Genomic DNA, 21412 nt, shown 5'->3' with positions numbered 1-21412 from the left:
CCATGCGCACGGGATCCGACTCGTTCAAACAGGAACATGTGGGAACATCCAGGCGAGGGGCGGAGCCTGTAGAGCAGCAGGGGCGGAGCCTGTAGAGCAGCAGGGGCGGAGCCTGTAGAGCAGCAGGAGGCCGGACATGACGTATAAACTCTGCTGTGGAAAGATCAGTGTTGTTGTTTACAGCTCATCCACACCGCGTCGGCCCTCATCACCAGAAGATCTGGAACCTCCTCGTGTTTGCACGTGGACGTCTTCGTCTCTCCCTGTACGGCTCCTCTTCTTCATCCTGAGATGTTTGTGTTCTTCCAGTTTCACGTCCGTCACGTGTTAGAAACCTCATCAACACGTCCACTCGCTCTCTGGGAAGCTTCCACACATTGTCCTGCTGTTTCCTCACATGGACTCACTCTGACATGTTACACACATGTTACCAGGAGGCTGCAGGAGAAGATCCAGAACATGTCCAGAGACACTGACTCAGACATTTGTTCTCACACACAGAACATGTGAGGAACATGTGAGGAACACGTCAAGAACACGTCAGGAACATGTCCTGACTTCAGCTCATGTGTGAACGCAGCTACAGAGTGTGTGTGTGTGTGTGTGTGTGTGTGTGTTGCTTTTAAAACAGAGAAGAAGTTACACCTCAGTCTAAAGTTTGAAGCCACTTGAAGAGGTCAGCTGGAGTCTGTTACCATGGCAGCCATGATGACATGACCAGGTCACAAACTGTCATGGTAACCTGACACACAGTGATAACACTCCTCCACACACACACACACACACACACACACACACACACACAGTGTGTGGTTGTGTTTAGTCTCAGTGTCAGTCTGTTGGAGAGTCAGTGTCATGTGTTTGTAGCAGAGCAGCTAACATGCTAACCGACAACAAGGACATTGATGGAGGGCTACAGACGCGGTGTGACCGACGTGTTGCCTGTTAGAGTCCATGTCTCTGCACGGTGTCGTGCGTCCATTTAAACCTAACACACGTGTTTAATAACGTGTCTTTAAAGAGGTTATAAAACTTCTCTCACCTTGTGTCACTGTCCAGCGTCGCGTGGCCGCTGAGTCGGCGGGAGCGCGCCTGCGTAACTTCCCGACTCTGAATACTCCTTCAACCTGACGGGACGTGGTCGCGCTGACTTTTCTCCTTCAGCCACGTTCGTGCGTGTGTTTGTGAATTCAAACAGAGAAGACTTGGAGGCAGGGGAAATGTAGGATTCAATCAGGCGCTCTGCGAACACTCCTGGTGAAGGGGTCCTGAGACAACAGTGTCGCGGAGCAGCGGTGTCTGACGTCACATCATGGCGGCGTCCACACGAGCGCAGGTGATTTCTCTGTACAGGACGATGCTGAGAGAGAGCAGCAAGTTCCCGTCGTACAACTACAGGTGAGAGACGAGCTGTGGCCGCGGGCCCGGCTCCTCCGGCTCCTCCGGCTCCCCCGGCCCCGGCTCGAGCCGCCGTCCGCGGCCCAAACAGGCTAATGTAGCCGCTACAACATGCTAAGGCAGCTGCTAACGGCTGTGTTTACATCAGTCCCAGGCATGATGTCACCAGGACATGTGGGGGGGAACTTGACCTCTGCGGAATCAGCTGCTTCTTAACGGCTCGGTCTTTAACATCGCTCTTCCTCCTGCTGCTGTTCAGTCCACATGTCACATGTTGTGTGTGCAGTTACATCTGTCAGTCTGCAGATTGAATCAAATACACTTGGAAATTAAAAAATAACTAAATGACCGTCATCAGAAGGCACAGTGTGTGTCCGGTGTTGTGTTAAAGCAGAGGGAGTTTGTGTGTTTGTTGTGTGTGTTACAGTTAAAGGGTCATTCTGGTGTTTCTCATTAAAGCAACACTCAGCGGCAGCTTCAGTCCAAAGTGATGGTTGTGTCCCTGAGTTTGAATCGGGGGTGTTCCCTCTTCCATGCACACCCCTCACCCTCCCTCGTTCAGACCTGCTGTCCTGGGGTCAGTTCTGAGTTCAGGTTTGAACTCACTCCGATGCGTCCTGAGGTCTCGTCGCTCCGCCTGCACTCAGGTGGTTTAGGACACACATTATTTTTTTCATCTGGAAAAGACATCAACTCTGCTACAGACACGTCTGGCGTCCACACTACTGGAGTGTTAGAGCCACTTAACCTGAGAAGTTAGGAGACGCTGCTGGACCCATTTTAGTTTGAAAATACAGAAGCTACGTTTCAGTCTGGACGAGCAGAAACAGATATTTGGTAACGATGACATAGACACTAACAGCTGCCGTCTGATTGGGTCTCTTCGGTCATGACGTAGTCTTTACTGCTTTGGGAGGCTCCTATCACTCGACCCCCTTCTGGAAGAAAATGACCAGCATCTTTCAACATGGATAATCAATTAGTGTTGCTGACACTGTTATATAGTTAAATTCTGTATTTTTCAATGATAAAACTGTTTAAATGTGTATGAAATAAAATGTCATTCAAACAATCTGTGAATAATCCTGTGTGCAGTGGGACCTTAGCAGGGTGCACTTGTCTTCCTGTTAGAAGTGGCACGTACATGCCGACCTGAACTAACCTGAGCTAACCTGATCTGAGCGGCAAAGCCCTTTAAGTTGAGGTTTGGATGTATTTGTTTGTTTAAAGAAATAAAGATGCTGAAAAGCAACTGGTTTGTCTCTGGCTGTGTGGGGGAGACCCCGGTGGCATCGGACACTCTGCTAACACACAGACACAAACATCGTCATCAGACACATCTGTAAACTCAAGCTGGTTAAAAACAACATGATTTCAGACACGTGATCGTTGGCATGTAGAGCGAGGAGGCGAGATCAGATGGTCACAGCAGACACTTTCAGCACATATTTTAATTCTGGTGTAGAGAGTTGAACTTAAGTCTTTTTGTGATTAGATCTTAGTTGGGATCAATTGAAGCAGTTGTAGGGGTTAATGGGGGCGTTCCAAGTCCTCCAGGAGTTTCTTTGGGTCGTAGAAGTTTCTACACATGAAAATGAGAAGGTTCTACAGGTCCTTCAGTGTTGTCACGAGGGTTTAAGTGCACACTGAAGAGTCACTACGGAAGGGCTGGTGTATTGTGGAGGTTGCACTGGTCATTGAACAGGTGTTGTTGGTCCTTCAGGAGGTTTCTACTGGGCCTTTAGGGGATATCTGCTTCCTCTATGTGGTTAAACAGTCATGAGAGGTCACTGCAGCAGTGGGTTGGACAGTGAGGTCACAGGGTTTCTCAGTGACTCGGCTGATGTGAACTCAGCTCAGGGTCAGAGCCAGAGTCCGTGGCCTAGTTTGCACTTGACCTTTGACCCTCGTGCTGCTCAGATCTCATCAGGACTCACTGTGTCGTCCCTTCACGATAATGGTGACACTCTGCATTTATTCTGGAAATCAATATCCAGCCTGCTGCTGTTAAAGCTGATACTGTTTGAAAAGCTTCAGACTGATATTGGATTAATATTGAATTTAATCTGCTGAAGCTGCACCTGTTTGTTTTTGTGTCTTGTATCTAAACTAGTTTACATTGACCTGCAGTTTCAATTATCTAACTGCATTTATTATAGTTGCAGTGAAGCTCCTCTTCTCTTCCAGGCCCGACTCATATTCCTCTTGTGTTGTTTAATTCTGTGACTAGATCAATACGTTGTGATGGGGGAGCAGTTCTGTGGAGAAGTGATGAGGGGGGTCATTTGTTTTGGGTGTTGGTTGGAATTAGTGCTTTATAAATATAGGTCTTGTATATGAGCAGCTTTTGGTTTCTCATTAAATAATTTACAACCTCAACAGCGTTTGATTTTTAAAACTCACTCCATCCCCACAAACTCTGACCTGGAGACTCAACCCAGGACGTCTCATGTCCACTCCCTCATCTCATGGACTTTGTCCTTTAACTCGTCTTCATCAGGGTGTTTCTTAGTACTTCTTACCAAGGCGTGTGTGGGTGTGTGTAGTTGGGGTGAGTTTGGGACAACGTCTTCAACTGTCATAACACAGGACGTTCTACACGGACATCAGAGAGCAGCCGCTCCCCGCCAGCCTTCATGCCGACCGCTGCTGTGTTGAATTATTGAGCAGTCAGATAAGAGACGGCCTCCTCCTGCTGCTCGTCCAAATAAAATAAAGTCCCCCTGGTTCAGTGTGTGTGCAGAGTCATGGAAAGAAATCTATTTAATTACTTTATGAGAATATGGACATAATGATGATGAATTATCAGGGGGACAGTGGAGTCCATTAAAAGTACAACCACTTCAGTGAGAGGCGTACTGACAGGAAAATCTGATCTTTGTATTTCCAGATGTACCAGCATGCATTGCACCGCAACGCTTTGAAAAAGTTAGACCTTCGTGGCAGGAAAATGACTGATTGATTGATATGGTTTATTTCGCACAGAATAAAATATATTTGGAAGAAAACCGTCTTCAGTAGACAGATGAGAATCCCAGGAAATCATGCACCGGTGAGATCTAGACCCCTTTTCAATGAGCCCTAGTTTTTCTTATGACACTGAGTGGTGCAGTAGAACTCGTGCTGCTGTTCTGACCTTGGGGGACGACATGTTGTGGTCGAGCTCCTGACTCGCTTTCATGGCTTTGTAGCTCATCCATGCTGCTGTTTGATCTCTGCGTCGTAGAAATGAACCAATCTCCCATCACCTACGATGATCTTCAACATGAGTTACAATTTAAATCTGATGTTTGCTCTCTGCTCGAGGTTCAGATGACACAGGTCTCAATGTCCATCACACGACGAATACGGATTCACAATAGTTGCCACTGCTGCAGGGTTTGTTCACGCACAACAAAAATGTGCTTTTCCTTGAGTTGGATGTTTGACATGAACTGATCCTGGGTCATTTTTGCCACGACTTGATGAGTTTGTTAATGATGGTGTTTCTGGAAGTATAAACCACAACAAGCAGTTTTGTTGTGTTCCTCCCCTCATAAGCAGCAGCCATATGGGCGATGGGCGTACTTGCTGGATTGTTGCAGGATGACCTGAATATGCCAGACGTTGCTGCAGGCTGAATTTGTCGTCTGTCTCTCTCTCTCTCTCTCTCTCTCTCTCTCTCTCTCTCTCTCTCTCTCTCTCTCTCTCTCTCTCTCTCTCTCTCTCTCTCTCTCTCTGACTGCAATAAGAGCTAATGCAGGCGTTTGCAGCAAACAAAGGTGGGAGAGTTTGGCTGAATTAAGAGATGAGCAGAAGTGAGATGAAACATTTATGAATCTCTGCAGGAAAATTAGATCAGCACAACTGCCAACAGGAAACAGAACAGAGACATGAAATCTAGCATTTATTTAGTTTATTTGAACATTGAAATTGTTTAATTTCAGCAACAGAAAATGTTTCGTACAATAAGTGAGAAGCATCATAGAGGCGAGTGAGAGAGGTAACAGACAAGCGGAGCAGTTAATCCTGGGGGGGGGCAGTGTAGCCAATAGTTCAAGCAAGATGACGATAGCACATTTGAATAATTTTAATTTTGGCCACTGGCGGATTTTGTCTCTTTGTTAGGTTGTCAGAAGTTCTCTACTCTGATCTGCCCTCTAGTGGACGTATTGTTTAATGACCGTGCAAAGTCGTCGTTATGTACGAGATGCGTCACGATGTTGATCTGGTTTGTCCCATCATACAGACACCTGTACTCACCAGCCTCCAAGTTTCTCCTTAAAAAGTTCCACCGTTGTTGAAATGTCTCCTCGTGTCCTTTGGTCCTCTCAGTTGAACTATTGCCCCCCCACGATTTCCTGTTTCATCCATATCTGTACGTTTTTCGAAGTCATTTACAAAGACGGACCAGATGAATGCAGAGGAGGCAGAAGGCTGCATCCATTTATACGTTGAGCATAAATGAGCCTTAGATCCTTTGAAACCGACGTATCTTTGTTTTACATTAAGGCAGCATGAATCACACTCTTATCTTAATTTGACTTTGAGAAATGAGAAACCACCTTTTCAGTTGATTTATTTATCGTCAGCTGTCGTCTTCTGTACATTTGTTCCCAGAGCTGCCTTTTTAAAAGGCTGCAGGGCACAAACCCTCAGGTGTGAGGAGGAGGGGGGGGGAGGAGGAGGAGGAAGACACTGTCAGAATTAGGTCATCGCTCCGCACAGGAAACGACAACAAGACACAAACAAACTGATTCAGGGTTTTCTTTTGTCTTCGTGTGAGTCTAATTCTGTCTCCGTCCTCTTTATGTCTCTTTCTTGTTCTCCACTTAAAATAACTCTCGTGTGTGTGTGTGTGTGTGTGTGTGTGTGTGTGTGTGTGTGTGTGTGTGTGTGTGTGTGTGTGTGTGTGTGTGTGTGTGTGTGTGTGTGTGTGTGTGTGTGTGTGTGTGTGTGTGTGTGTGTGTGTGTGTGTGAGTGCTGTCATCTCATCAGGACATGACAAAAGCTTCTGATGAATAAGTAAATGTGGAAATCTCCTCTCTCTCCTCCTTCTCCTCCTTCTCTCGTCTCCTTCTTCTCTTCTTCCAAAGATCATACGAGAGAATTCCCTCTGAAGTGTCAGCGACGCACTCGCGCACAATGGAAGAAAATAAATACATTTAGAAGAAGCAGGAGAACCTCTCCTTTTTTTATAGTATACATTTAAATGAGCTGAAGAAGCACAGCTTTGTTTGCCAGAATAAATAATGAACAGTGGGATTATATTCTGCTGACTGACATGTTCCTCTTCAGACATGTTGATAATGAAACCGACTGCAGGGTGTTGATTTCCTTTCAGATGATTTAACTTGGTTTATCTTGGTGAACTCCTGTGTCCACAGTACTGACACCAAACAAGTTGACAGTTCATGAGTCTTTCACAGACATAGTTTCTGTTTGTCAATATTAATGGTTATTCTAATGAATAAATGGGCTTTAATTTGTATTTAGATCTCACTCTTAGTCTTGTTCTTTCCTCAGCTCCATCCATCCAATCCTCACCAGTGTCCCTGGCGCTCCTCGTGACGACCATCGTATTTAACACAGCATGTAAATCTGATGCATCACAGTTTTACTGCTTCCGTCTTAAATCTTAAACGAGCTCAGAAGACGGTCAGAGAAGACGAATGTCTTGGCCGTGATGCGGCTTGACTTCCCAAGGTCGGCGTTGTAGTTCGCTCACATCGGAGGAGCTGCCAGCTGTAACGAGGCCCAAGTCCATCAAGAGGAAGAGCTGAACATTAAACCAATCATCTTTTTCACTTCAGCTGCTCCTGCCAGAAAATATTTGAGCGCTTCCAATTTGTCTGTTCTGATCTGCTCCCTCATCTGTAGTTCATTATTCAGATTGTGTCATCGAGGCTGCAACACACACAACAGAAACGCTGTGTGTGTGTCTGAGGTTACTGAGGTGCGGTTTGGCAGATTTCTAACGCCCACGTTTAGATTTCACACCAGCTGCTCGGTGCTGGTGCAGAACAAGAGAATAACTCTCATATATCTGCACCAAAATACAAGTGTGTCCACGAGGGAATAACTCCGGCTCTTTTCTACATTTAAGCCAAAGTTAAACGTGCTTCAAACTTCTTTCTTTTATTACAGTAGGACTTTAATTGACCTTCTACTCAATTTACCTAGAAGGGAATGTTAGCTGTTTTCTGACCCAGTGAAGTCCAGACATGTTCCTGAAGGCTTGTGGGGGGGGGGCTGTGAGAACTCAAATGGCCAAGTCAGTCAAATTCAACGATTCCTCAGATGTCGTTATCAAACCCTTGTGACGTCCAACCCTCGGTCATGTCCCCTGTGTTGTGTCTGACAGAAGAGTCCAAAGGGACTTTTATCCAGATTGAATTCACTTTTTTATGACACACTTGTTAGATCTTGGTTTTTAAGAGGATGAAGGATTTTGGGCGTCTGGATCTGAAATAATCACAGATCCACACTCGGCTCTTTAACGTCTTGATTGATTAGTGACTTGTTTCAGATTCTCTCACTTGTCTTGTCCTGTGTTGATGAGGATTGTGTTGGGTTTTTTGTGTAAACTTGTGTTTGGTCGTTTGTTTGCTTTGTTTTCTCCACTGCACATATGTCTTTGTCATCCCCTGTCTGATTTTTCTTTAGTATAAATGGACTGAATGAAACCAAAGTGTTTGTGTGTTTGTGTGTTACAGGACCTATGCACTGCGGCGGGTGCGTGATGCCTTCAGGGCCAACAGGAAAGTAGAGGATCCAAAAGCTGTGGCTCGACTGATGGAGGAGGGACAGCGGACAGCGGCACTGATACAGAGACAGGTCTCTCTCACACACACACACACACACACACACACACACACACACACACACACACACACACACACACACACACACACACACACACACACACCTCTGGTCTAATCACCTCACTGTCCGTCACTTTGTTCCTATAATGCGTCAGCAGCCTCTCAGCCAATCCCACCAGAGGATTGTCAGTCTGCCTCTTGCTTACTGCCTTTCATCTCGAACACACACTTGATTATGTACACACAGCTAAACGTGTGTGTGTGCGTGTGTGTGATAACAGTGAGGATTTATGAGTCACGTAGGTTTGTTAATGCAACACACACACTCGTATATTTTTCCATGTTAGCAGAGCACTGTCAGTCGACTGTTGAGTTTAGTGGAGTCAAATTTAATGATGAAATTTACATACTGACACTGTAATGAAAATAACAGATGGAAGAGTCGTCGTGTTTATGCAGCACTTTTCTGGAAGAAAAGAAAAAATAAACCCAGATCAAAACGAAGGAGAAGATGAAATACAACCGAACAATAATCAGATAAAGTAACTGAATTAATGTTTCTGTCATCAAAGGGACGATATGATGATATTTTAAAGATTAAGAACAGACTGTTGAGAAATGTGTTGAAGACGTTACTGACCAGCTAGCTGTGTCCAGTCTTGTAATACCACTTCAAGCCTCAAGAGGCAACAATGACTCAGAGTCCAGTCTGGTTTAAGTTTGATTTGTGAAGAAGTAACAGTTTAGTTTATAAACCTGTGTTGCGTCTTATGATGCTGCTGCCTCCCTCGCCTTCCTCATCCTCGCTCTCCTCTTCCTCATCCCCACGTTGTTCAGCCCTCGTCTGTCTGAATCAGCCTCGGGGTCATTTCCTCCCATGGTGCGGTTGTTTTGAACTCTGGTTGTTCCCGGGTGCAGAACAGAAAAGACAGAATTCTGCAGTGGTTTGTTGGTGTTGTGAACGTGGTCCGACCTCGATCTGACCCATGGGGGAGCGGCGAGGTCGGCGCAGTTTAAGAAGGAAACAGTCGACACGACATCAGTGTGGTTCAGATGAGCTGCGGAGGCTCTGTTCACGACTCCGCATCTCGCCCACACTCACGGATTCATGCATCAGAGAATCAACATGGACCGTGTTACATAGCAGCTGCAGTACTACAGGAGGCGCACAGACACACACACACACACACACACACACACACACACACACACACACACACACACACACACACACACACACACACACACAGCCCTATAATATAATGTGACCACCACAGAATACTGCGACTAAAAGAGCGATGAAGAACCTTTGCACTCAAAGCTGAAAAGAGTCTAGAGCTTTGTCCCAGTTCTGAAAAAGCCAAACCGAAGTGCGACTGTCCGGTGGAGGGAGGATTTCCATGATTTGCGTCTCTAGCTTGTTTCGCACTCACTGCTGTTGCCTAGCAACAGGGCTGTGGTTGGACAGGCCGGGAAAGTTTGAGTCCTTGTCCACACTGCTGCAGATATATTTTTAAGTAAATCTTTGTTGGTTGGCCTGAGAAAGATTCACCCATTGGAGACGTCTTTGCTGGGATGAAAGGACACATCTGTCCTTCACATTTGAAGGGGCCTTGGTAATGAGACGGTCCGGTTGCACTCAGGCTGCAAATGTGGCCCCTGAAAGATGAAACCTCTGATTGAGACACAGCTCAGATCTGTGTGTGTGTGTGTGTGTGTGTGTGTGTGTGTGTGTGTGTGTGTGTGTGTGTGTGTGTGTGTGTGTGTGTGTGTGTGTGTGTGTGTGTGTGTGTGTGTGTCTGCCGCACGCTGAGTGTGCTCGTGTCTCTGCATCATTGACTGTGTGAGCTGAAAAAGTTTAGTTTATTCTTAATTGTGTCTCTATGCCTGCATGTAACTTTGAGTGTGTGTATGTGTGTCTTTGTAAGTTAGTTAGGGAGTAAACATGATGGATTGCAACTGCAGAGCTGCCTCCATTGGTGCAGGAGAAAGTGTGTGTGTGAATGTGAGAAATGTGAATGAAAGAAGGGAAGTAGAGCACAGAGGAGGACGAGACAGAGTTGTAGTGAAAGGTGGACGCAGACTTAGTAGACATGATGGACAGATGCTCTCTGTACAAACAAACACTCAGGAACAGAAATACTTTATTTGTAGGACGTGTTAATGTTGTGGCTTCATTTTATCATTGTGTGTGAGCGAGTGTGAGCGTGAGCACCAGCCTCTGAAGAGCCATTTCTCAGCCATTACTGCTGCTTAATGTCACCGCAATGTCACACAGCCTTCGGCCATCTTGGCTCAATTGAGATTAAATGCCACATCGGGCGCTGAGTTATACCTGTCATGTCGGGGGGGAAACTGGCCCAGCGATGGCTCTCGGGGTTTGAACAGAGTTCCAATCAGCGCGAGTGAGCACACGGACGATCTCCACGTTGAGCTGAAACAACTCCAAGGTCTGTGGGATTCACCTGTTCACCCCATGTGCAGATACTCATAGACTGAAAACCAAGATGGACGACACGTCTCCACTTCCTCCCACTATCCAGAAGCGAAGCCTCAATATCTTGTGCTGATAACATCATCTGGATCCACAGTCTGCTGAGGTGATGGGGTGTGGAGCCACCATGTCCATGTCCCACCGGCCACCAGGGGGAGATCAACACACTTTGCTTCCCTTTTTGGAGCCGTGATCGTCCATCTTTATTTACAATCTATGCAAATAACTGTGTTGGCCACAGACACCGGGGTATAAATAACATCTGCTGTTTGGTTAAGGCTGTAACTTTGCCTCTTAATCATTCTGCAGCTCTATCCAGAAGAAACATGAATAAATGTTTCTACTTTATTCTCCCGACAGGTTGGATGTTTAACTTGTTTTCGCCTTATACAGATTTTTGTTTCCATCTATCGGTAGATTTATGGATTCTGCAAACTCATACTTAGTTTGCAATTAGTTGGTATTGGGTTATATGAGTTATGACGCCATAAATCTACAATAACTAATTCCCTTTTCCTCTGTTCCCCTCGGTGAGTCCGGCTTCAGACAACAAACCCACTGTGGGACAGTATGAACATATCATTTGCAGTTCTCGTGTGACTGTTGAGTTTCAGAGAGAGTTATTAGGTTTTCTGAACTATCAGGGTAAATGATGACCGGTTGCTGTTTTCTACTCAACTATTACTGAGACCTCAAAATGGTCTCTCCATTTCATTCCACATGAAATAACTGCAACTACGACCAGACAACAACCCAACGAAGAGCTCGCCGGCAGAGGATCGACCCCTTTCCTTTTCTGACTGAGTTTCAGCTCTGCTCCTGCTCCCTTTGGGGAAACCAGCGATTTAAGGAAAGCCTGAAGCCGACAGGAGCTGAACTGAGAAATGGGATGACACCATGCGTGAAAGCCTGCGTCACCTGCTCCTCTCCTCGCTGTTATCATTCCCTTTTTTTTTTCTCCTGCTCTTCCTCCATCTTTCAAACTGCGGAAAACCCCCCAGCCCTCCTCCCTCCGTCCCTCAGAAATCCCATGCCCTCATTCCAGCTTCTACACCTGACTGCCTCACAAGTGCTGGTAGCTTTACCGAGCTGTAGACAGTCACACACAGCTACTGTATGTGACTCCATACTGTAAAACAGGCTATTAAAGAGGGGAGAGAGCTGCTCAGGTGGATGAAAGCGTGAAAGGTTCCTGTCCTCCTCCTTCTCTGACTCATAAAATATTCTACTGAGGCAGCAGAAGGAGCACGGGTCCAAGTGAAAGTCAGCTGAAACAAAGACAGTGCTGGGCTGATAAAAGGTGATCCAAGCACCCGGTGAACCTCAAAGTGAAACAGGTGTTTCAAGCGTTTGTTTGAATGCCTGAAAAAGAGTTCAGACGTGTTAACCTTTAGACGAGACCAGGATCATCGCTGTAGTCTGAGTGTTCTAGCACCTTGTGTTGTAGGTCTGTTGGTTTGGCTCCGTGCTCAGAAATGGGGTTTGCTTTGCTCAGACGTGAGTTAATTTCTTCAACCTGAACAAGTGTTGAAAGGAATCATAAGAGTAAAACCCCAAATATCTCTTCTGCAGCAGGAGAACAGAGTCCAAGAGAAGTGTACTGTGTAACATCAGATCTCTTTCTCCTCTCATCTCTCCTGGGCTCCCTTGGCCTTCCCATCATCACCATGCCCACAAACATCTGAGTACTGAAGTCTGAAGTATTGATTTCTGACTACTGAAGCCCTCAAAGATTCAACCCACCATCCCCTGCCTCCCTCAGAAGCTGCAGAGCTGCTCAGTCCGACTTTGAAAATAGCCGGCGTTAGACAACACCATTATTACAGTAACATGTCGTGGAGCCCTTTGCTCCAGTAGGTTTATGATTGAGGATCAAAATCACTTTTTTTTTTTAGTTTGATATAATCTCACTATGTTACATTACAACCATGAATCATTTACAGCTTTAGAAACCACACTCCGTCTCTTCTGCTTGGAGAGTACAGCGTGAGATGGGCTGTGGTGTCAGCAGTGATACAGGCGTTGTACCAGTCTGTTGTGGTGAAGAGGGAACTGAGCCGCGAGGAGGAGCTTTAAATTTACGATCTACGTTCCAACCCTCAGCTGTGGTCATGAACTCTGGGTAGAAACAGACGGAGATGGCTAATATTTATTGGGATCCTCTTGGAAGTCTTTCATTGGAGGTTTACCAGGCACAGAGTAGATCCAGGACCAATCCCATCTGGCCTGGAAATACCAACCTTTATTTTGTCAAATCATAAGGAAACATTATTAGAGACAATTTGCTCTCAGTCTAATTAAGAAACTCGATTTAAAGTAATTCAACAGCGTATCCCATTAGTGCTGACCGTTGGCAGGCCCTTCAGTCCTTCTGGGTGCTGTACGTGACTGCTCACTGGATGAATCACTGTGTCGGGGGGGGGGATAGATTTCACATAAACACTGATTGCTCTTTGAGAGGAAAAGAGATGTAAAGTCTCAAAAACATCTCTGTGGAGTGTGTCATTCTGTTGCTACAGGATTTCAGCAAATGTTTGCACTTTGACAGTAATTCAGAATAATTGTTTATTATGTGTCCTGCTGATGTAACCGTGGGAGCGGTGGAAACCATGTTTTCACCAGATTGCTCTGCTGATACGAGTGGTTAGTGTTTGGTTTTACCTTTAACACCTAAACTCTGCAGCGGCCATGGGTCACCAGCTACAGTATACAGTGAGCGTCATTTGTCGTTTTTTCTTCTATTCTTAGAAATCTAGGTCTGATGCAATAATGATTCTCAGTCCACACACACACACACACACACACACACAGCTACTGCATGATGAAATTCATTGACTGGAGAAGGCAATGTGATGCAAGGACAAAAGTTAGAAACTGGGGAGGAGGAGGAGGAGGAGGAGGAGGGCATGAGTGAGAGGGGATGAGGAGGTGAAAGGAAAAGATCCAAATGAGTGTTTTCTGATCTGAAGAGGTTTCACAGACGCTCGTCATCTCAGAGTCTGTAGCTGCGAAGTTTAGGTCAACTTGTCCAAATCCCACAAGAGGAAGGACGGCAGAGACGATCTGCTGCAGCTCTCAGGAGTTCAGCAGTTTAACTGAATCGCTGCTTGAGTTTTACTCCTACGTTCTTTGGTTACATCTAATGACGATGTTGGTGTTTGTTTGATTGCGTTGTGGTGCCGTGGTACCAGTCTCTCCTCATAAAGTTCTGCCACTGTAGAAATCTCTTCGGATATACTGCAGCCATCCACCAGGGCCCGATAGAGACGATTTGGTTTTAGCATTTGACTCACGTACGGGAAAAATCATGGAAATTGTCTTTGGCCACAGGAGAGAAGACGTGAGCCACAGTCTCCAGTGTCAGACACTTTGTTTGTGCATCCATCACCTCCGCCCTAAGGCTGCGTTCAGACCTACAGCAGCTCTGCCCCAGGAGATGACAGGAGCATCGTTCTGTAAATAAACTATAAGTTGAGCCTGCCCAGTGACGTCCCACTGCTTCAGCCTGCAGTCATTATTCAGTGTCATTTTTAGTCGTTATTATTGACTGTTGGTAAAAACGAGCAGTGAATGGATTCAGACTGAGGAGAGAAGCGTCTGCAGCCTCAGCAGTGGAGCTGGTCCTCAGCCACATGTGGATCAGTGTCTTCCATTAGTCTGAAGTGCAGGACTGTCGTTTCATAACTGACTGAAGGACTCTCCGCTCTTTATGAGTCACTCGCTCAGTTTCTTTCACTCTGTTTCTCTTCTTGTTCTCCTCTTCAGCAGATTGCCAGCCAGTCAATCGATTCACTTCGCTCAAAACCACTGCTTCTCATTTTCCTCAGCTCGGCCGTATTGATGTGTGTGTGTGCGAGGACGAGTGTCCTCGTCTCTGTCCTTCCTCTCCTTCTGTGCGGCGCTGCGATACTGAGACGAGGAGGCTGAACCTGCAGCTCAAACCTCAAACAAACGTTATTGGAAAAGGTCCGGGTGTCCGCTGGTACCCGAGCAGCCCGCGGCGGCTTGAGCTGCAGTATTCAGGATCTAACTGGACAACAGTGATGGTTTTGTCTTAATGAGGAGTGGACTGAGATCTGAGGCTTTTGTTCTGAGCTCAGAGACAAGAAATCGGGTTCGACCTAAATCTATCGAATCTGAATCCAGTATCAAATCCAATTATCAAATCCTTTATGGTGTCTCATTAAGTTTAGTCATTTCCAAGTAACTGAAGATACAAGTAACAACAAGTCCAGGTTTAGGTTCAGATCTTTGATCAGCTGTTGCAGATCACTCACCTTCACTCACCAACAATCTTTGACTCATTAACCCTCTGAGCATTCTTATGAACTCTGACTCAATTTTCAATATAAATAATCCTTTAAAACGTTGAAACAAATATTAAAGTATTTTACAAACTGGGAACCAGAACAGAAACTGGTGTCAGGCCTGATCTCCATCTGTGAGACTTCGCTCATGTGGACAGACTTGATGTTTCCTGTCGTCTGTATCCTCCTGATGTAAGAGAGGAAAATCAGGAATTAAATGGTGTCTGTGGGGCAAGAAGGAGAAATTGCAGAAAGAGGAAACGGAACAATGGAAGCGTAACAGCTCTTGCAATTTAAAACCAGCTGTCCTCTGTGTTTCCTCCTCTTTTCCCCTCCTTCCTTTCATCCTCTCTGCCTCCTCTCGCCGTCTCTTGGTGCGACGGACTGAAACGGGAGATCACAGCAGAGTCTGGCTGCCAGGGAGGGAACTCCCCACACACACACACACACACCACACACACACACACACACACACACACACACACACACACACACACACACACACACACACACACACACACACACACACACACACACACACACACACTGCAGGATTTCTCTATGTGAGAACAGTCTTCCTTCGCTCCCTAATTAGCCTTCGCTCCGAGTGAAAAGATTTAACGTTAAGAAACGGAAGCTGCTTGTCTGTTTTACTGTTTTCTGTTTATTTGCATGTGGGCGTCACCATGACTCCACCATCACTTACTCACATTTTAATTACTCTTTGACTGCACCGGGATTGGGCGGTGCCAGGTCTTGAGTGCCGGCATCTAATTGGCCGCGAGCCTGTGAAGCAGGTGGGGCCTTTTTTCTTTTTGAGCCATTGTAGCCAATTAACAAGACGAGAGGCGGTCAAACGAGCTCGTTAAAGCAGATGGGTGGGGCCTAAGTGAAGGGGATTTCCAAGGTCACACACACACACTCGGTAACAGTAAGAGGGATGTGTAAATGAAGACGTCCCATTGGTCCCTTTTTAAGACGTCTGGCGCTCATACACACTCACGCAAAAGGGAGAGCAGAGGGAGGCTCCTCTTGCAGTGCTGTAGAGTGTGTGTGTGTGTGTGCAGCAGTAAAACGCCTGTAGTGTCAGTTTCAGATTGAAGTGAACCCTCCTGTCGGTGCTCATCTTGTCTCGTGGTTTTCAGAAGGATCAGTTGTCAGTGGCGGTTGAGTGGAACCAGTACAAACCCACTCCAGACATCTGGGTGGAGGCTGGTGGTGTCTCTGCAGCAGGATGTTCACTGACTGCTCAGACTGAATCAGGTCTCCTCTCGTGGTTTTATATCTCTGCGTCATTTTCCAGAAAACATTAAATGGTGTCACGAAAATGGTTTATTAGATAAATAAATTATACTTTATTCCACTGTGATAAAAGAACTTTGTCAAATTACCTTTTGTAATGTATTTATTTTCTCATGGACACAGACTTCAAGCAGTGTTAAGTTTAAGTATAACGCGTCACCAGGGAGTTTTCTCTATGTGGCTGTTTGGTGCGACACAGATTTGGAATTTAAATTGACTCTGAGCTGAGAGATGTGTGAACAGATGAGGAGAAGGATGGATCAATATTCTCTACTGTTCTCATATTAATAGACTTGTACATTGCTTTGGCAGCAATGACTTTTGACAGCGATGCCAATAAAGATTCTTAAATCTCCGAACTAGAACAATAAGGAGAGAGGGAGAGAAAATAAGAGCAGAGAAGTGAAGTATCAGCAGCTGGAGAAAAATTTAAAATGCAGAATTGATCAGTTAGAGGTTAAAAACTTTGGTCAATGTAAGAAATAAAATCACGTCTCAACTTAATTGTTTAGTGTCACCTAAAGGGAAGATTTCAGGACATTTTCCAGAGTTAGTGTCTGAAAAGGCTGAATTGTCACGGAAATCCGTTCAGTACTTTCTGTGTAATCCTGCTGACAACAGACAAGATTCCTGAATCACTGACAACGTTCATGTTGTTGTTCATGAGTCTCTATGAGAAGAAATGAAAAGAAGAAGGAGGTGGAAGATGTGATGACTGCAGTGATGCACAGAAAGACAGTGTTGAAAACGTCCCGTAGTGTTCCTGAACACAACACGCATGAATAATTAATTAGGAGTCGAAGCCAGAGGAGACTCTGGCACTTTGGAAAACACACACAGGACGTTTCACAGGGACGTACAAATACTCCAGCAAGACACACACACACACACACACACACACACACACACACACACACACACACACACACACACACACACACACACACACACACACACACACACACACACACACACACACACGAGGACGAAGTAGAAAAGATTGAAAGAGAGTTTGACAGCGGAGGCCGCCACCGAGGCTCCTTCACACACAAACACTCAGCAGGAAAGCAGAGGACAAATTAAGGGAGGCAGGGAGGGACAAACGAGGGACATACGGGAGGTTAAGGGGAAGAATGAGAACAGAGAGATGTAATTGCTGGATTAGCATGAATCAAAGCAGCGGGATGCTTGAGATGCAGAGACACTGACCTTCATAACGCCACCCCAACCCTGCTGAAGTGTCCTTGAGCAAGACGCAGAATCCCTGTGGTGATCAGGGACATATCAGCAGATCAGCTGTTCGTGTGTACGAATTTGAAGAAGCCATGACGGCAACATGAAAACATTAGAGAGAGAAAAACCCTTCAGTCCACAATGACGCAGACGTTCTCTTCCTGATTGGTTCTCATCAGTCACGTGACTCGACGACCAGCGGTGGACGTAGATCTAACTCCAAACGTCGGCTTCCTTTTGTCTGAATGTGTCAAGGCCCTAAACTGTAACTGTCAGAAAGTGGAGCTTCGTCTGACGTGGAGAAACACGAGGTTTAAAAAGAGAAGAGCTGAACTGAGTAAAACCGTCTGTTTCTTGTTTGGAGCTTCAGGCAACAGAGTTTGTGATAAAACACCTGAAAGGTCCCAGCGAGAGACGAGAGACGAGAGAGACGAGAGTGTGAAGTTTATATTTCTACAGAAGCTTCACCTCCATTCAACAGACCACAGTTGATTCAGTCTGTCTGGTTTGTCTCTCGCTCTGCGGTCTTCCTGTCGTCCTCTGCAGCCTCATCACTGCAGTGACACTTTGCCTCTTCCCCGCCGCTCAACTTTGCATCAACTTTTCACACATTAATGAACTCCAGTTGTTTTTTTTCTTCTCACTTTTCATCTTCACTTTTATTTTTGGTCGCTGCTGTTGGCACAGAGACATTTACCTCGTGTGTGTATAAATATCAGATTAAATGCTTTTATTTCTTCATCTCTTCTGACATTTGAAAGTCTCAGTGAACAAACTGTCTCAGTCTCTCAGGATGTAAACGCTTCTTACCTAATGTCAGCGGTGACATTTCACACACCTTCATTTCATAGGTTTCCACCTCAGCGCTCGTCCTGTCCTCCGTTTAATCTCTTAGATGTATCGTCCTTTGCCAAATGTCTCGAAGGATCATGATTTATAGGAACAACCTGGAGGACGAGTGTAGAAACTAAATACTAAACAACATGACAGACGACGCTGATTAAAACATCAGATCAAGCTGTTCTGGGAGATTGTGGCTGAACGACACCAGAGTCGAACGTCGTTTATGTGAATGAAGCGTTATGAGGATTCTTCATCTTGTTTTCCGTCTCGCTGCTAAACACTCAGCGCTGGAGTCAGTCGTCAGACAGTTGAATGTGTTTCCTCTGCCGACCGCTCGCCTCTCATCTCCTGACAAATGGAAAGTCTGTAATGGTGCGGAGCGCTCCTTATGCTCAGCTTATGATCTACCTGAGCACCTCTCATCCTCCTGCTTCCCTGGCTCTTCATCCCGGCCTCCTCCTCCTCGCTCATGCACTCAAAGGCCTCCGTGAGTTTCAGCTTGACAACAGCCGGAGGTCCGAGCCCCGCCGTTCTCACGGGAGAAACCTCCTTTTCTTTGTCTGTGCCGCTCTGCCGGCCTCCTCCAGGTCTCCCTGCGTCGCTTCATCTCTTTCCTCCCACTTTCAACGGCTCTTTAGCTTCGATTGTTACTGTCTCCTGCTGCTCAGCACGGCGTCTCTTTTTAACTGCACGCTGCTGTGGAGGGTTTTCACCAGAATTAGCAGCTACTTTCGCTGGTTTATCGTCCGCCCACAGTGGAAGAAGTTGGTACAACATCCAAAATACGTGTGTTGATGCAGACACTACCGGCCCACTTGGTGTTAAAATACCAACCTGTGTTTTTACAGGAGAAATAGACATTAGATACTTAAGCTTTCTGCAAGATACAGTATAATTACACACGTTTACTAAAGCAAAGGGATCAGCAAACAATTATCAAGAAACGATTTCAGGTAGAAATGAGACTGTTGTTGGAATGAAAAGCCTGATTGGTGCAAATTTCATCCAGTTTGCTGGATCCTCTTCCTGTAGTTTGACCTTAAAGCTGGATGAACTTATATAAATGAGTTTTATACCTGGAAAATTACCAGAAAACTCTCTTTTCTGTTAAATCTTGATCTGAAAAGTGACGTCATCAGATCAATGAGCTGTAGTAGTGTCAAGTACAAGTATTTCCACATGTATCTGAGTACATGTACTTAGTTACTTTCCAGCACTGCTGTGATGAAGAGAGCGAGGTAGAGAGGTAGAGAGAGAGAACGAGGTATACTATATGAGAAAGAGAGACTTTTAAGGGAGGTAAAGTGGTAGAGAGAGGGAGACTGAGAGAGAACGAGGGAGACTGACTGCATGAGAGAGAGAGAGAGGTAAAGTGGGCCGGACAATAAGAGAGAGAGAGAGAGATGGACTGTATGAAAGAGAGTGGTAGAGGGAGGTAGACTGTATATGAGAGAGAGAGAGAGAGAGAGAGAGAGAGAGAGAGAGAGAGAGAGAGAGAGAGAGAGAGAGAGAGAGAGAGAGAGAGAGAGAGAGAGAGAGAGAGAGAGAGAGAGAGGCCATCCCTTTGTTATCAGCCACCGCCGCAGCAATTTACATGAGGACCAAGCCTCCTCACAGCTGATTGGTCCAGAGCCACCCGCCTCCCTCCAACGCCACACTCCAACCAATCAGGACGTCACACACACACAGAGGTGAGAGCGGGTCTTCTCTGATGGAGGGATGAGGGAGAGGGGAGAGGTGGAGGAGTACCAGTTGTTTGTGAGCAGATTGTGCCCCCTGGTGGTGAAGCAGTGACATGACCCTATCTAAAAACATAACAGCACCAGTTTACTGCAGGAGCCTGAGTCAGCTGATCAGCTGAATAACAGACACACTAACAACACACACACACACAGTCTGTGTGTGTGTGTGTGTGTGTGTGTGTGTGTGTGTGTCCCGAACACACAGCTTGAACATACAGTACAGCTACATCTCACTTGTAATTGGTTCTTTCATTTGACAGAGCAAATATTGACTTAACACAGTGACACGGGTCTCTGGACATATAACACACACACCATCCTGTAGCGCCACCCTCAGGACGACTGTGTGTGTCTCTGCAGGTCTCTGTGGGGAAGATGTACGAGTCCCAGAAGATGGTGTTGGAGTAAATGGATGGAGAAGAGGAGGAGGACTGTGACAGCAGAGACGGGAGCCAATCACTGCTCGGACGTCACCAACCTACTTCCTCCATCTTTAATTTGACACATCGGCGACTGGTGGAGGTGTGAAATGCATTGTGGGAGATGTAGGACTGAAGAACATAGTTAAATTTTCCGGGCTGCACTGATCACAGGATCTTTACATCAGTGTGACGGCGTTTTATCTGTAGATGTGTGATCTTATTGTTTCAGTCATACGTGATCGTTAGTGTTTCCTCATCACGTGGATTCAAGTGAATCCAGTTTGAACCTAAACATCTTTTCTACGAGACAGAACCTTGTTTTCTGAATCAGCGTTTAAATCTCATTAATTACAAGCTGAGACAACTTGTGGTCAAACAGCTTCACTGAGTTAAAGCAGAAGTCTGAACCTTTAAATACGTGAAAACAAGAACAGAAATAACATGAAGATTGAGTTTGATCTCGATCATTGATCAGTGCAGCCATCCTGTGTTTTTGTTTAATTTTTTTAGTGTTATTTTTGTACTATAACGCACAATTAGTCGATCCTATTTGAGATTATCTTCTTGTTGTATAAGAGCTAACAACTGAGGAGGACGGAGAGACGACTCAAACCAAACTTACATATAAATAAACTTCTAAATGTATTTAAATGTTTTAACTCCTGTTTGTTTTCCTGTGTTCAGAAGTTCAGCGTCTCACTGAGTCTACTTTGTGAGGTGACCCCCAACCTGAATAAATCAGAGCATCAGAGACGCGATGGCCTGAGCTCTCGTCTGTATATCGTTATATTTATTATATATTATAATATATTATTATATTATACATGTCGAACACTAAACACGTGGTGGTTGTGGCTCAGGGCACAGT

General features: G+C 45.7%; 2 protein-coding genes across 3 annotated transcripts in view; one reads left to right on the top strand and one right to left on the bottom strand.

Annotated features, from left to right (window-relative positions):
- Positions 1–1219, bottom strand: part of fars2 (phenylalanyl-tRNA synthetase 2, mitochondrial) — a 63396-nt gene extending 62177 nt beyond the window's left edge. Inside the window, exon 1 of one of the 2 annotated variants that reach the window (XM_035142404.2) lies at positions 1043–1219. The gene's annotated coding sequence lies outside the window, so the exon portion shown is untranslated. The remainder of the gene's footprint in view (positions 1–1042) is intronic. The other variant, XM_035142403.2, reaches the window with a different exon arrangement.
- Positions 1220–1243: 24 nt separating this feature from the next.
- On the top strand, positions 1244–21189 carry LOC118098514 (LYR motif-containing protein 4B). The gene is made up of 3 exons (XM_035142405.2): positions 1244–1398; positions 8094–8214; positions 20483–21189. Exons 1-3 carry the CDS (start codon positions 1313–1315, stop codon positions 20528–20530), a joined length of 255 nt encoding a protein of 84 aa, XP_034998296.1. The 5' UTR covers positions 1244–1312; the 3' UTR covers positions 20531–21189.
- The last annotated feature ends 223 nt before the right edge of the window (positions 21190–21412 follow it).

This window comes from Hippoglossus stenolepis, chromosome 19 (genome assembly GCF_022539355.2).
Source record: "Hippoglossus stenolepis isolate QCI-W04-F060 chromosome 19, HSTE1.2, whole genome shotgun sequence".
Lineage (NCBI taxonomy): Eukaryota > Metazoa > Chordata > Actinopteri > Pleuronectiformes > Pleuronectidae > Hippoglossus > Hippoglossus stenolepis.
This window is presented reverse-complemented; position numbering and strand designations above follow the sequence as displayed.

Excerpts from the sequence above, each read along its gene's own strand:
- LOC118098514 (XM_035142405.2), top strand. The coding sequence starts at position 1,313 with ATGGCGGCGTCCACACGAGCGCAGGTGATTTCTCTGTACAGGACGATG. Across the intron at positions 1,399-8,093 it reads TTCCCGTCGTACAACTACAG|GACCTATGCACTGCGGCGGG; the intron begins GTGAGAGACGAG and ends TGTGTGTTACAG. Across the intron at positions 8,215-20,482 it reads CGGCACTGATACAGAGACAG|GTCTCTGTGGGGAAGATGTA; the intron begins GTCTCTCTCACA and ends GTGTCTCTGCAG.